This window comes from Parasteatoda tepidariorum, chromosome 4 (assembly GCF_043381705.1).
Source record: "Parasteatoda tepidariorum isolate YZ-2023 chromosome 4, CAS_Ptep_4.0, whole genome shotgun sequence".
Taxonomy (NCBI): domain Eukaryota; kingdom Metazoa; phylum Arthropoda; class Arachnida; order Araneae; family Theridiidae; genus Parasteatoda; species Parasteatoda tepidariorum.
In genome coordinates, this window is record NC_092207.1 from 6,558,532 (window position 1) to 6,574,613 (window position 16,082).

Sequence of the window (16,082 nt, forward strand, 5' to 3'; positions counted from 1 at the left end):
CTTTGGGTTTTGGTCTTGGTTGTCTGAACTAGTGAGATAAATTTTTTAGTTGAAGTTTGGATAAGTTTTTGTGATCTTTTGTACATAGTTAGCCTTTGATGTGCGACTATAACAAGCAAGATCCTGCTAATTCGTTACGTGATACTTTCGCAGATTACATATTTTAGTAAACAATTATAATAGTTTAGATGTTCAAGAAATAAGATGAATCTTACAAATAACTTTTGTTTTCATGACAAATTTTAACTTTTAAATATCTGGATGCTTTTAATTACTTTAATCTGTTTTTAAGGTCTTCAAATTCCAGTAAATAACAATTACCATCATGTGTAATTCCAACCATGTACAATTTCTATCTGTATAAATTAAAATATTAAATCATCTTATTTACTAACTCCCTAAACATATGAAAACGAGGGGTTCAGTTAAGCCACAACATTCCGGAAATTTTTTGGTAACTATAACCAAAAATCTGAATTAAATGTTGGGAAATAACTAGAGCAGATCATAATTGGAGAACCTAGTACATGCTAAGCAAGTATGAAAATCAGGTTTAGAATATATAGAAACACCAAAAAGCCATTTTCTTTTCTTAAGAAAATCATCTCATTCAACCTTCATAAGGTACTATGAAGGTTGAATTTCAGAATATTCATGTTGTTTGAGTTCGATCAGGAAAGATCCTGAATATTTTTTGAAGGTTTATTGGCAATATAAACCTCACAAGCTTTTATAAATGAATGAGTTTAAATCTAGAAGTTTCAGTGATCTGAAAATTCTACTTAACATTTTTTTAACCACTTAACTAAGATTGTCACATTGCGAACTGTTACGCTGTCGGACTTTGCATTCTGATATAAAATGTTTAGCACTGCACCTGTCTGATAGTTTAGAAGTAATAGAAATAAATAATTCCTTCATTAACCATATTTAAAAAAAAAAAAAAACAGTAAGTGCATCTTTAAGGCTTGAAGTGAATGTAGAAAAGTATGAGACAAATACTGATTCACATTTATATAAAAATGATTTAAATTTTGCTATGTTCAAGTTAAAATCATTATAAACAGCAATCAGTTTATGAAGGTATAAAAGGTTCACAGTTTTCATCTTGCTCTTTATCTGAAGACTGTTCAGAGTTTGAATTCAATAAAGGCACGGCAGAATTTATTTGCATATAATTTCCGTTGCTCGAAGACGCGTCAGGTTCTGCAGCTGATAAAGGCACGGCAAAACTCAGGCGTTTAGATTTTCTTGTATAGGTCGATTTCCTGTCTTTAGATTTCCCAGAACTAACATCCAATAAAGGCACAGAAATATTATGTGGATTATTTAGTACATTATTTTCTGTGGGTTCATTCTTCATAGGTTTTTCGGATTCTACTTTTAATGAAGGCACAGCAAAACTGAGACGTGAATAAGAACGGTTGCACTTTTTTAAAAGTTTAATGGATTCATTCATATTCAGCTGTATTTCTTTCAAAGCCTAATAAATATAAAAAAAGTATTCTGAAAGTGATGATTGAAATATATATAACATTAAAACATTTTTTTTCAAAATATATGACACCAGTTACACACACTCACAAACATAAATTTCTTCAAAAAATAACTGTTTATTTATTTAAAAGAACGAAGTTAAAATTTGGATAGCATTTTGGGGACAGTTTTTTCCAGTTCCCAATGATGAAGTCTTAAGGGAAGATAAATTTCAATATTTGTACTTGTCTGTTAAGCCAAATACAAAAGCACGAGATATCATTGAGAGCTATTCTCCCAGCAAAGAAAATTATTTAAAAGTAATACTTGATGTCTTGTTTCAGGAGGACAGGTTTGTTAATTGAAGTTCATATTAGAGATTTTTTGGCCTTAGTTCTAAATCACCAAAGTACCCTTTTACCTGAACTTAATTAGAAATTGGTTCAATTCTAAGGTACCTTGAAATGCTTTGAGTTTTTAGTTTGTTAATTATAAGTATAAGATAATGCTTGAATAAAAAAAAAAATTGTTTTGAAATAACTTTATTGTTAAAATTCCATTTTGCTTTTGAACTTTAATTACCTTCAGAATAAATTATTAAAAATCAAATCAAGACATAAAATTAAGTGTTAAAATTTTATTTTTGACACATTTGTTCATGAAAGATTCTATTTTTGGCAATTTTAAATGCAAAATAATAGCCATAAAACAATAGGGCAAAATTGCTGAGTGTATCTATGAAATTAAATTATAAAAATAACGATGCACTTACTGAGTTGGGTATTCTTGAAATGATCTCTTGGCTGGAACTAAACTCATTGATTTTATTGATGCAATCTGGGGTAATTTGGAGTGCTGTTTCTTTTTTTTCTGTGCAATAAAGGTAAACTCCAGACCATACATGCCTCAGAAACATTTTACTAAGGGGAAGTAGAATGGAAGCTCCCAAATCTAGGATTTAAAAAACAAAAATCATACTTTTTTTAAAAAAGTCAATTCTACGAACTCAATTGAATTTAAAAGACAGTTCAGTTATTTAAATGTCGAATATTTATTTGGTAATGGGAAAACTTTCGGTAATGTGGATAGGAACAGTTTATTTCGAAGCAGTAAAATAATTATAAGGTAAAGCAAAAAATGCGAGATAATCACTTTCAAATGTAAATATACAGAAAGTGCTCAGAAGTTTTTTTTACCCGGAAAATTTGGGCCTTATTTGGCATTATTCATAACTACTGATCGTTGCCAACGACTATTTTTTCAAAAGATGCATGCTGAAAAAAACATGCATCTTTTGGTTTAAAAGAAAATAATAATAAATTATTATTATTATTTTCTTTTTGAAATTGAGTGTGAGCTTTATCCTTAAAATTATTTTGAAATGGATCCTATTATCTGGTGGAAAAGAATTGAAATATTCATTAACACACCAGCTGAATTTTGTGAATGCATAGTTAACCTTTTGGCGCTTGCACGTTTGTTGTAATAACAACAACACATAAAGAATATTAGAAAAAACAAATGGAAATTGCCAAAATTTTGCTAATTTACATAGGAATTGTGGCAAGTCGAATTGTTCAAAAAATGACAACTTGGCTTCAAAATTTGTACATTTGCAGAAAGAGCTTAAAAATGATAAACAGCTGGAAAATAATAATTCAACGACGTGATTTCATGAAGAAATCAATATGAATCAAACACAACAAAAAGTGGCAACATAAATTTAAACATCGTAATAACATCATACAAATTGAAATTTAAAAAACTACTTGAAAGAATTATCAGAAATTATATACAATGCCTGATAAATTGAAATGAATATTGAAATTATAAGCAATGTCTATTAAACTATAATCAAACAATATCAAATTATGGTAGAATCGTCATGAATCGAAAGCTTCAAAAAGTGATAGCGTAACTTTGAATTTCCCATGTCGTAATAATGTCTTAAATGCTTAAGTCCTTGAAAAATTGAAGAGAAGGCCAAAAAACTATCAGAACCTTACTACAGCTACTTGTGAGAAGAAAAGAGAAAACTTGTCTGCATCATTCTAAAAGAAGTGCCATGCGTGAACTAGAGCAATCAGCGAATCCTTGTTTTAAAAGTTTTCTCTGTCTTAATAAGATTTCTGAGAAATTTGCTGATTTCCCCCTAGAATTTCCAGAATCATTAAATTCCCGTTATTCCTTATCGCTGCTCTCCCCGCAACTACCAACAGCTTTGAATTTAATATTAATAGAGAGCTTAATTTTTAAAAGTAGGCGCTTAAAAATATAAAAAATAGAATAACTGGAATTGTTGACAAAGAACATTTTTCAAATTATTGGTTAAAATTTAATTTGATACATTATTCAAACAGATTAAAGAAAAGGACAAATGGATATTTAAACAGTTACAATTCTTTGGGTATAATATGAATGAACTGTTTACTGATAATGGTGATTTTTATAACACACACAGAGGAGAAAAAACTACTCAGAGAGTTACGATTATGTAGCTGAAACTATAATTCACCAGAAAATTCACAAACTGACATACAATAATACTGTTCATACCATACCTAAATTTAGAAGTTGAACTCCAAACTTTATAAATCTACACTTTTCATTAAAATACCCTAGGTATATGACATCTGCCAAAATGAGGATTATTTCCTGAAAGTAATGTTTAAAGAAAGTTAATGCTTTTATACAATCAATATTTTTCAAACAAGATTAAGAAACAAAATGCCAGGGTTGCCACTCAAATCTGGAAGAAAAAAAATTCTCTGTTTTCCCTGTACTACATATTATACACAATATTTTAAGCGGAAACACAATTATTGTGCTCTTGTATGTGCCACATTAGGCTGACTATACTAGTTTTAATTGCTGGAAAAACTTAAGAGAAAAAAAGGAACAGCTGCACAAACTTAAATAATGCTTTAAAAAATGAAATAGTTTAGTATAGCTGGAATATTCATCCTTAAATATCCCATGGATTAGGCATTAAGTGGTTGCCATTTTATAAAAGACGAAAATAATAAACAAAATTACTTGTATTCTCCCAGTTAGTAAAGAAAAAAAAATTTCCTATTATTATAGGGGATTTTTAAATTCCCTGTATTTTCCAGGTTTTCCCCATGGAATGGCAACCATGAATGAATATAAATTCAAGGGTCTGTCTGTTTTTTTTCTTAGAGGTACCTATTTTGTGAAAATTTAGACATAATTTGTGACAATTAAAAATTAAATTAGAAAATGAAGAAAAATTAAATTAGATTAAGAAAAAAATTTCAATTGAAATAAAAATAATTTATGACAGGTAAATTTCTGTATATTTTTCCCTATATAAAAAAAGATAATTTTGCTAATTGCATCCAAATTTGAAATTCCATAAAAATCAGGGGGAAAAAATCTATACTTACTCTGCTTATGTTTGCAACAAGCTTCTTAACTTGGGAAGAACACACAACCTTTTTAACCATGCTGCTTCTCCTGGAATTATCAGTCTGTGGCCACACTTGTTTACACAGCTTATTCTGAACCCAGATTACAATATCCTCCATGAATTTGACACCATTGAAATTCTTTAAATAACAAGTATTGAATTAATTAATAAGATGTACAATGCAGAACTCAAACTATTTGTAAATTATTTCATTAATAATTAAGCATGTAAGAAAGATACACTATTCTAAAAAAGGTGCAGAAAAGTAATTCTTTCAACAAACATTAATTTCTGTGAACAAAAATAGATTCAAACAAGCTATGAGAAGGCCTTAATATGTTTTAAAATTTATCAGTATGCTACTAAATCAAATAATTAAATCAGAGACTAAGAAGAAAATATCTTTTTTAGTAATTCTGTTCTTTTCAGTAACAGGGGTCTGTCTAGGTTTTTTTTAAAGATATTTTATGAAAATTTAGACATAATTTGAGAAAATTAAAAAATCAACACAAAAATATGGTGAAGTAAGAAAATATTTTCAAAAATTGCCACTACAAATGAAATCTTTTATGACTGGTAAATTTCTATATATTTTCCCCCATACATTCAAAAACAATTTTGCTATTGTAAAACTTTGAGCTAAAAATTGCATGTAAATTTCAAAATCCATATAAAAACATTGTCCATAGTTAATTTTCAACTTGAATTTAATAAAACATGCATTTAACAGTACTAGTACAAAAAGTTATTTATGAGAACATTTTCAACAAGGTCATACAGAAAAAAGTTTCACGGAGAAAAAAATGGTTCATAAGAAATAAAGGTCTGTTAGAATAAATTTACAATAGTGTTTAAGATAATGTTCAAATTTAAACTTCTTGTAAAGTTCATAGAGGGAGAGCCTCGTCGTTTAATAATAATAATAATACAGAAAAAAAAAAAGTTTGCTTTCATATGGTGTGAGTAAGTGCCCGATTAGGGGCTTACCACGTTGCACTATCTGACCAAACACAATCTACATTTTCGCAAAAGACAGCTGGCAGAAAATATCTCCTTTTCCATAGATTGCAATGAGATCGGGGTTTGCATGAGAACTTGCCTTTTCATTATGAAACTACCGCCAAACAGTAATACCCTGGGCATACTCCTGAGTAACACTGATAAGTCTGTCTGAATCTCATTTCCAAATCTGTTTTATTAAAGATGAGGGCAATTTTTATGAAAGATTTGAATAACTTAACAATAATTATTATGTGTTTAAAAAATTGTACTTAAAATTTTGAAATTAAAAACATATATTTTTATTAAAGTTTAAGCTTACAACTATAGTTAAGGATATTACATAATTATATTTTAAATATTTAATTATGAAACCAATATATTCTGTTTAAATTCAAAATTATTTTTTAAAGAATTATCAAATATTAAATTTCTATCATATTTTTGATAGAATTTGCCTAATATCAATAGAAACAAAAAAGTTAGATATGTTTGATAAGACAAGCAATTCCTACCTCGCTTTGTAGAAGCATAGAAATTTTGGACAAAGCTAAAAGTAAACTAAGGACGAAATCTGCTTCTTGCTCACTTATTTCTGCAGTTAACAAAGCCTCTATTTTTACCTGAAAAAATAAGCATCATATTTAACAAAATAGTTGTTTCATGTTTAGCATAAATAATAAAAAATAAAAAACAAGACTTACTTTCAAATGATTGAATAATTCTAAGAATGACTTTAATTCTTCACTATGCTGAGCCAAAATAATTTTCTGACAGGCTCTAGTGTTCAATATTTCGTTGACCAATTCAAGTCCAAGTATGGATGAAGTATTATTTGATTTTTTCCTCTGCAAAGAAAAGGCATGATTCATATATTATTGTTTTCATTTTATTTGAGAGAGCTTTCTTAAAGTAATTACAAAATATAATACAATCATTAATTTTGTTTCTAAATTACTGATTTTGTTACTGTAAGCCAAATCTTTCAAAAAAAAAATAAGCACCTTTTAAATACTTTTTAAGCACTTAAAAATATTTTTAAGCACCATATACATTAACAAAATGCAAATTTTTTTTTTCAAAGACTTTACACAATCATGATAAAATAACTAGCTTTTGACTACGAACTCTTTCATTGATTATATTAGCCATTAAAAAATGATCGAAAATTTTTTTAGTTCAATTTCAGAGGGTGGAAAATGAAGCATGAAATGGTGAATGACTTGCAAAATGCAGTCGAGTTGCAAACGAGAGTGCAATAATCTCACCAAGCCCAGCTCAGTAGACACGCACGCAGACTCGCAAGCATTTCATTAAACATGTAAAATGATTGGCGCTATCATATGTTACGAACTGACAGCGTGGCAAAACGGATTGTGGTTGAATGAATTGTGAATGAGGTTGAATAGAACAATGTGAAAACCACGCTTTTGCATAATACGCAGTAAAAACAGACATGATAAAGAAATAAAATCTCTTTTTCGAAAAGGAAAAATTAAGCACTTTTAAAAAATACCCAATGAAAAAAGCACCCTTAAGGGCTTTTAAAAAATAAATATCGAAAATAAGCACCTTTAAGCACTTATCAAAAACGTTAAGCACCATGTGTAATTTGAAATTCTTTTTTGTAACTTTAAATCACCATTTTCTTAAGAATAAAAGCAAATGATAACAAATAATTGTTAGAATTTACATACATTAGAACATACATTACAGCATAGTAAGGCTTAATAATCATCATTTTAAATTAGTTTTAAACCAATCATTTTAAATTAAAACAGTCGTTAACTTTAACCTCAATATCTTCTGATAGTTTGTTACTAACAGTTTTAGTCTTTAGTCACTTTGACAGTTTTATTAAACCACTCAAACTTGAATTTATCTTTTTTAATATCGTACGCACTTTGTGTTCGTCTACCCGATTGACTTCCATCGTTAAAATACACAGTGCATACAATCTTACAATGCACCACATGAAAAAGACACAAGTAAACAAAATACAAATATGTGCACGAGCAAACACAGGAAAGCACAAAAATAAGAATTAGCAGTGTCGAGAGAACTATAATGTACAGATGTACAAATTCAACACACGTAGCACAGAGGAGGAAAACCCTGCATCAAATATCAGCAGCCGAAATAAAACTACTTCGAACTCAACAACCAAGAACCTCAAAATTTTCACTCTACTGCGAAAGCAGGAAAACAAATTAGTTCCAAGCATGGATTAAATTTGGTCGGCATGGGTTTTGGCAGCTATGAGGTGTGGGGGTTGTGTAATAATTGGACTGGTAATTTTGTAAACTGTTTTGGGTCCGAAGTCATAAAAACCTGGGAATTTTACATTTTTAAAAAAACTTACTCGTTTAGGAGTGGGTGCTTGAATGATAGTCTTTTGAAACTCAACTTCAATCAATTCCTTTAATGTAGCTAAAAGGGTGCCACCTTCTCTTTGGTTACACAAGCACTGCAAAAGCGTAAAATAATCTTCCTCTAACCCATTAGAGCTGGCTGCTCTCAGCTGTTCATGACAAAATTCCACAAGGCTGGGAACATTTTCAGGAGGCATGAGGCTGGCCAAATAAAAGACAGATGAACAAACAGGAGTGTCCTAAAAATAAGCAATGATATTAACTTAACGTAAGCTTATTACCTTTGTTATACAGGCACATACCTACCACCATTGCAGAAATAAAATAGCGGAAATTTTACTAGCAACATTTTTTAGGCTATGAGTAAAGTTCGGATACATTATGCATAATCATGTAAGTCACCCAAAGTGAGGTTCGCGTACCTCCAGGGGTACGGGAACAGTTTAGCGGGGATGCACGTTCTTATGCGAAATATCTTGCAACAAATGAAAATTTCAAAAACTTTTATTTAAAAACAAAGCTAGCCATGAAAATTTATGATGTCGTATTTTTCTATTGGCTATTTTTTGCAGAGTTAACAGCCAGTTAGGATTTTTTACTTTTGTATAATTTTTTTGTTATCACAACAAAAACAATATCATCTTTCTTACTGATGCAAATAAACTTATTAATAAAACTTTGTACCAAAAAAGAAAAATAAACATATTTTTTAAAAAACTCATTCATTTTTTTATTTTTATTACAGGTACACAGTATTGCGAAAAATTTAGAAAGGGTACACAAATGATAAGTTAGGGAAACACTGATGTAAGTCGAAAAGAGGAATTCAAATTGGATATAATATAAGCACTTAAATTAAGCAAAGTAAAAAATATGTATATAAATCTTAATCTAATGAAGATTTTTTAAACCACTATTTATAATTACTTAAACTATTTTATTTAATAACTATAGTTGAATTGCCAACCCAATTTTAGGTTTACGACTATTTGGGTTACGATTTTTCAAACAAATATCTATCAAGACTTGATCAATATTAAAATATTTTTCCTTGTGTTTTTGAAGTGGACAAAAAGGAAGAAAATAATTCTTACTTTTGTCACAACTAAAAAAAAAACAAATAGGAAACATATTTTGTTTAGGAGTGGAGGAGTTTGGAAAATTTTAAAGAAAGTGGTGTGTCTTATCTTTTTTTTTTTAGGTGTAATAAAGTAAGCATAAATATATTTGATCAAAAATAAATTGGAATTTTGGAATATTTATTATATTTTAATTTTAAAGGTCATATGCTGTTTTATATTTTTTAGCCAGATGATAAAAGTTATTTTGAAAATTCATTTGTCACTCATTTTATTTAATTTACCTGTTAAGGTATCAATTAAATATACTTAATGCAAAATTTATCTGCTAGTAAATATTTACACACGATCAAGGTACAAGTCTTCCGTTCTGAAGAAATAAAAAAGAAAAGAGTATTAAAATGTAATTTTCTTACCTTATAATGAATCACAAGATCTTCCATCCATTTAGCAAGGTTCCCAACTACCATCTTCAGTTGATTTTTATTCTCTGGCTATTAATTAAAAAAAAGTTAAGCATCATATGAAGAAAAAAATATTGCACAAATTTTTCATATTTAAAGTGAAACAGTGAATTGAGGAGGAAAGGAACAGTGAATTGAGGAGGAAAGGAAAGTGCTGATTCATGAGAAATTTTAAATTTAGTAAAACAAGGTGGAGGAACAAGCAATTGGCAGTTAATATAGAACTCTTTTTACCTTATTGAAATTAACATGAATACCTTGGGCCTAAAGAGGTTAAATCACACATATTTGTAATTCAACAAGTACATACTGACTTATGACAAGGAAATGTGCAAAATGACAAAAATTAAAACGATTCTGCAAAAGGGTTTATATTTCGTTGTTAGGCACGCATCACATATTCAGTTGTGGGCAAATCATGCTAAATATTAAGTTATGCCAAACAGTTAGTCTCTCTAAAATGCTCTACCCTCAATGCATGGTCTCATTCTAGGAGATAAAAGAATGACTTTTTTAAAAAATATTTCTGTAAGACTGAAAAAATTGTTCCTGTCAGGTAATAGTGATGCAGAAAAATTAAGGACTTTTAAAAACCTTGTACCAAAATTAAGTTAAGTTTAATTTTCCAAAATAAAAATTAAGCAGTTTTTAAGTACTTTTAAGGATTGTGGGAATCCTGATATACAGGGTTGTCACTCAAATCTTGAAAAAAAATTCCCTGTGCATATTATACACAATATGTTGAGAGGAAACATAATTACTGTCCTCTTGTGTGAGCTATATTAGCTAACTATACTAGTTTTAATTGCTGGAAAAACTTAGAGAAAAAAAAGAAAGAAAAGGGAACAGCTGAACATACTTCAGGGTGCGTAGCCAAATCTTTAAATCAAAAATAAGCACTTTTTAAAAACTTTTCAAGCACTTCACAAAAATTTTCAAGCACTCAAAAAATTCATATTCAATCAATGATATTATTGAAAAACAAAAACTTTTTATAAACAGTTTTAGCGTTAAAAAAAACCCAAAAAGAAACGGTTGTAAATCGAAACTATCAGTACTTTCCCACATCACCGAGTGAATTCAACTTGATCATGAACTCAGAACAAAAGTACCCTTACCCCCTACGTCAAAAAAGTGTTAGAAGTAAAATAAAATAAGCAAGAATAAAATTAAAAAGAAAAAGATTTCATAAGGATCTAATATTCTCTATCCGAATTGGAGCACTCGGGTTTCGGTTTCAAGTGTGCGCGCATGCGCAAGTCATAACGTGGGTACTACACGAAGTCCGCGTGAATAATTACGTAGCAAACACCCCATTTTTCGTAAAATGCATGGGATCTACCAGATATCACTGAAGGAAAAAAAAATTTATTCGTGAAAAAAAGCACTTTTTAAAAACGCCAGCTGAAAAAAGCACCTTTAAAAGCTTTTAAAAACGAAATCCCCAAAAAAGCACCTTTAAGTACTTTTTACAAACGCTACGCACCCTGTCCTTATTATGCTACAGTAAATGAAATAGTTTAGTATAGTTAGAATATCATCCTTAAATATCCGATAGATTACGCATTGAGTGGTAACCATTTTTTAAAAGAAGAAAATAAGAAACAAAATTTCCAGTTTGTAAAGGAAAAAAAAAAAAATTAAATTCCCTATTATTTTAGGTGATTTTTAAATTCCCTGTATTTTCCAGGCTTTCCCTATTCTCCCAGTCAAGTGGCAACCCTGATATACAGACATATAGACAAATGCTCTTTTTTAATAAATTAAAAAAAAAAAATTTGTTTCTCAAAAAATTATGCTTTAGTTCACTACCACTGAAAATAATTCAAAACAGCCTCAAACATTTAAAATATCTGAGTTTACAAGATTTTTTTTCTCTTCTTCACGAAAATGTTTTTCCATCAGAAAAATTCCGGAGCCCCTCATAAACTAAAAATATAATTATTTTTCTTTATTTAAGTTGAATAATACATTTTTTCATTACCAAAATGTTTTTTTCTTCAGAAATATATCCTATCGATAAAATTTTCTTTGTTGATTAATTATACTTAAAAACTTATTTGTTTCAATTTCAGGGAAAACAATAATGAATATGAAGGGTGATAATTTTATAATCATCGATGAACATCCAAACCCAATTTCCTGTTTACGACTAACAATGTTCAACTCCGTAGCCTTGTGGTTTTGAACCCAATACAGAAGACAAGGGAACTTCTAGATCATGTATTGGGAGAAATCGTGCCTTCGTGGTGGACAATTTGATGAAACTAACAGGCGTTTGCATTACACGGAGAGGAAAAACTACGAAAATCTTCCCCGATTAGTCCAACAGCAAGGGGATTTGTAACCCATGGTCCACCTACCACTGAGGATATTTTACGTCAGCACTATAGTCAGAACAAGCTGGGTGCAGGATTCGGATCGACCAGTCAATGCGGAGATTCAAATCCAGTTCACTTCAATGGAGGGCGATAGGAGTGAACAGGGAGCAAAGGGTTTATTAAAAAAATAAATATTCAAAGCATATAACGAACCTTAGCCAGATTACAAGAAAGCCATAAGACGGAGACAGCATCTAAAAGACCGCTCACAATATTTGGATCTTGAAAACCAATTGCAGACTCCAAAGCTTCTGCATCACCAGATTCATTCAAATATGAAGAGTTATTTCTTTTCCGTGATGCTGATTTCTTTTGTGATTGAGTCTTTTTTTGCACTGATTTCTTTTGAGAGGCAGTTTTTCTTTGTGCCGAATTTTGAGAGGCACTTTTTCGTTGGGCTGAAGTTTGGGAGGCATTCATCACAGATGACGTCTTTGATTTGGCATAAAAATGAATAGCTTTGACGACTTGTACCATAAATTTAGCTGAAAAAAAAACAATGTATTAATGATAGTATAAAAACGAAGGGTATCTGCTACATTTTAGATTTTCAAAGACTTTCCATGACTAATTCCAAGAATTTTTCATGACTTGACAAAGTTACTATTTCCTCCAAAAAAAAAAAAAAAAAAAAAAAAAAAAAAAAAAAAAAAAAAAAANAAAAAAAAAAAAAAAAAAAAACAGAACAATAAATTTAAAAAAGCATTATAATAACATTAATTGAAATGAAGGGTGTAACTAAAACTGTTGTACTCTGCATCTTCATATTTATAGATTTTAAATTTAAAAAACAGAGTAAAGGAAGAGTTAAAGTAATAAAATAGCTGAAAAAATACAAAAGCAATTAATTTTTTTTCCTGCAGAATTATATTCTAAAGATACTTTTCTTGTTCTTCGGAAAGGAAAGAAATACTNAAAAAAAAAAAAAAAAAAAAAAAAAAAAAAAAAAAAAAAAAAAAAAAAAAAAAAAAAACAATGACTGGCTTGCTTTAACTACAATTTTAAATTGATAAAATAAAAATATATAATAGCAAAAATTCTGAAATCACTGATGTTTCGCTCTAGAAATGATGTTTTTTCTTTCATTTTTTGAAAAAACACCATAATTTTTAAAGAACATGATAAAAACATTTTATATTTTAATGAAATATGACTGGTGAGTGGGGATTTTGTTACAAATTCAGATATTCAAACATCATGAAATTGGGGTCCCTTTTAAAAATTAGATATTTCGGTGACCTAAATCCATGACTTTCCATGATTTTTTTAAAAAAAATAGTTAAAATGATAACATATCATGACAAATTTTAGTTCAATATTGAAATTCATGACTTTCCAGGAGCACAGATACCCTGAGTGTATCAGTTCTAACAAAACATAAGTTTTTAGCCTTACACAGCCAAAAGAATTTTAATAGCTAGATTTGGTTGAGTCACAAATGATTTCTGATAGCCACAAACATCCTCAGAAAACGTAAATAACATAAGAACAAGGCAAAGGAAAAAACCAGACCATTTTTTGCATCGCAAATTACTTAAAATTTTTTTAAAAAACTATATTTATTTGTAATCATGTTAGAGATTGGCTTCCATAAAATAATTTTAACTTTTTGCATGCTAAATTACTTGTACCAAATGTGAGAAAAAGGTTTAAGTAGGGTTTTAATAAACTTAAAACATATGAATATGCGGCTTAACAGTTTCGTACAAAAGTAGTAAAGTGGACAATCCTTCAATTCCCCAGATTAAAATTATATGATATAATTATTGTATTATTGATTAGAATGTATCATTCTTAAAATCATATCAGAGACCCAAAGCATACCCAAATTATTCAACAAAAATAAGCACCTTTTAAGCACTAAAAAGTATTTTTAAGCATTTTATCATAATTAGGCAGGGATGGAAAGTTTTTGAAAATTTACAATCTTATCTTCTTTTAACCATCATGTCAAACAAAAAAAAACCTTTTGGCATTGTTTTTGACAATTGTCAAAAATCACGAAATTTTGAATCGTGTAAAACGAATGTTGTTTTCATACGAATGTTGTTTTCTTTTAAAAAATGAAAATCTAAAATAAGCACCTTTAAGCACTTTTTAAAAATGCTACGCACTCTGAAAGAGACAAATCAATAATATTTCTAACTACATCTGCTGAAATTAATAAATAAGCACACGACCTCTCAATTTATCACCTAAAAATTTGTTCATGTAAAATTGCTAATTGAATTTCATGTTCATAAAATGACTGAATTTTCATAATGTTAGAAAAAAATTGATCCTGTGTGTAAGACTACATGCCCATATATCAAGTGGATGGTCCCGAAGTTAGAATTATCCAATTTTTACTACAATTATTAATTATACCAAAAATACAAAAATTTTGACTATTTTAAAATCCACAAATCAATGATATTAAAATCTACATTTGTATTTGCTGAAATCAGGGTTTTCAGAGCACAATTAGGAAAATCAAGACAAAAAGCTAATAATTAACAAGGACAAAAACAATTTTTTTTTATCAAAAAAATCAGGACAAACTGTGAGAACAAGATAATGAAAACATCTGAGTTAGCTGATGATTTCAGCCTTTCCAAAGCAGGAGACATTTTCTAAAACTACAGCATAGAGTTATAAAGGAAAATTTTAAAAAATAAATAAAAATATGTCAATACAAATTTAATTTTCATTATTGCTTCTTAAAATAACACATATTCTTGGAATTTTTAATTCTTAATATAGATATAAATAATGCTAATAACAAGACACAAATCTTAAGAATGCAATTAAATGGAGTTAAATTAATAAATTTTTTTTTAGTCCTTAAAAGAATTTTAAGTGTAAAATTTTACTTTTCCTAAAAATATATCACTCAAGTTTTGCTCAAAACAAGGAACCATGGTTCTTGTTTTTTGGTTTAACCGTCAATAAACTCTTTAAATTGCCACCTTTTTTTGTTCCCTTTTGATTAATTTTTTTGATAGTTGAGTGAGGAATATTTTTTCTTGCTCATTTTTTTAAAGAATATTTTTAAAACTTGTTTTAAAACGTTGACTGAGGGTTCTAATGTTTTCCTTTAATGATATTTTATAAAAAGCAATGAACTCCAATGGGATTATTTTGTTAAAGAAAAAAAGAATCTGGAGATTTTTGAGTTAAATTCGGACGTAACTAAAATAATAAGAAGTCTAGAAATTCCGGCTTAAACCTGATACTTTAGCGCGTCTGGAGAAGTGTTTCGATTTTAAAAAAAATAATATTATTACATTTAGATCGAAAAATAAAAGCAACTTCTGTTAAAAACAAGTTGATTTCTTAAAGAAATTAAGTTCAGTATGGAATAAGAAAGAAATATTTACCTCCGGCATCAACACCGATGTAACGAGGAATATGGCGAAAAAATTCTCTGGACGATTCCCGATTTGATTTAATCATCTCAGCACATCTACACATCCAGACATTAGGATGCTCATTTTTAGGAAAATAGCTGTTGTGAATTAAATTTACGATGAGCTTAGAGACGGCCGGGTCTTCTTCCATACGGGCCAAGAGGTGACTCAAAGGCACTATGTCATAGTACTGGAATGGATTAAAATAATACTTGATTATGAAAACACTTTTTTTTAGTAAAAAAGTAACTATTATTGTTCTTGGAATTTCAGCATAATAAATTACTAGTTTCATACCAGATAATAAAATGGAGACAAAAAATTATGAGGGATATAAAATGGTGACCACAGTTGCCAACAATTACATTCATCATTTTTGGAGAAGATTTTTAAACAGCTGATTCACAGTAAATCTTCTAGATATGTGAGGATATTCAACATTTTTGTTATTGTTACATATTACAAAAAGCTTTTTCGGGCTGCCAATTTTCC

General features: G+C 29.0%; 1 protein-coding gene across 2 annotated transcripts in view; it reads right to left on the reverse strand.

Moving 5' to 3' along the window:
- Positions 1 to 582: 582 nt before the first annotated feature.
- LOC107450370 (condensin-2 complex subunit G2) overlaps positions 583 to 16,082 on the reverse strand; it is a 41,007-nt gene continuing 25,507 nt past the window's right edge. For both annotated transcript variants that reach the window (XM_071179385.1, XM_016066138.3), the window contains exons 15-24: positions 15,561 to 15,780; positions 12,355 to 12,686; positions 9,773 to 9,850; positions 8,268 to 8,516; positions 6,610 to 6,753; positions 6,421 to 6,528; positions 4,884 to 5,045; positions 4,038 to 4,131; positions 2,249 to 2,427; positions 583 to 1,483 (exon numbers count right to left, since the gene is read on the reverse strand). In XM_071179385.1, the coding sequence (XP_071035486.1) occupies positions 1,076 to 1,483; positions 2,249 to 2,427; positions 4,038 to 4,131; positions 4,884 to 5,045; positions 6,421 to 6,528; positions 6,610 to 6,753; positions 8,268 to 8,516; positions 9,773 to 9,850; positions 12,355 to 12,686; positions 15,561 to 15,780 (1,974 nt within the window). In that variant the 3' untranslated portion in view covers positions 583 to 1,075. The remainder of the gene's footprint in view (positions 1,484 to 2,248; positions 2,428 to 4,037; positions 4,132 to 4,883; positions 5,046 to 6,420; positions 6,529 to 6,609; positions 6,754 to 8,267; positions 8,517 to 9,772; positions 9,851 to 12,354; positions 12,687 to 15,560; positions 15,781 to 16,082) is intronic.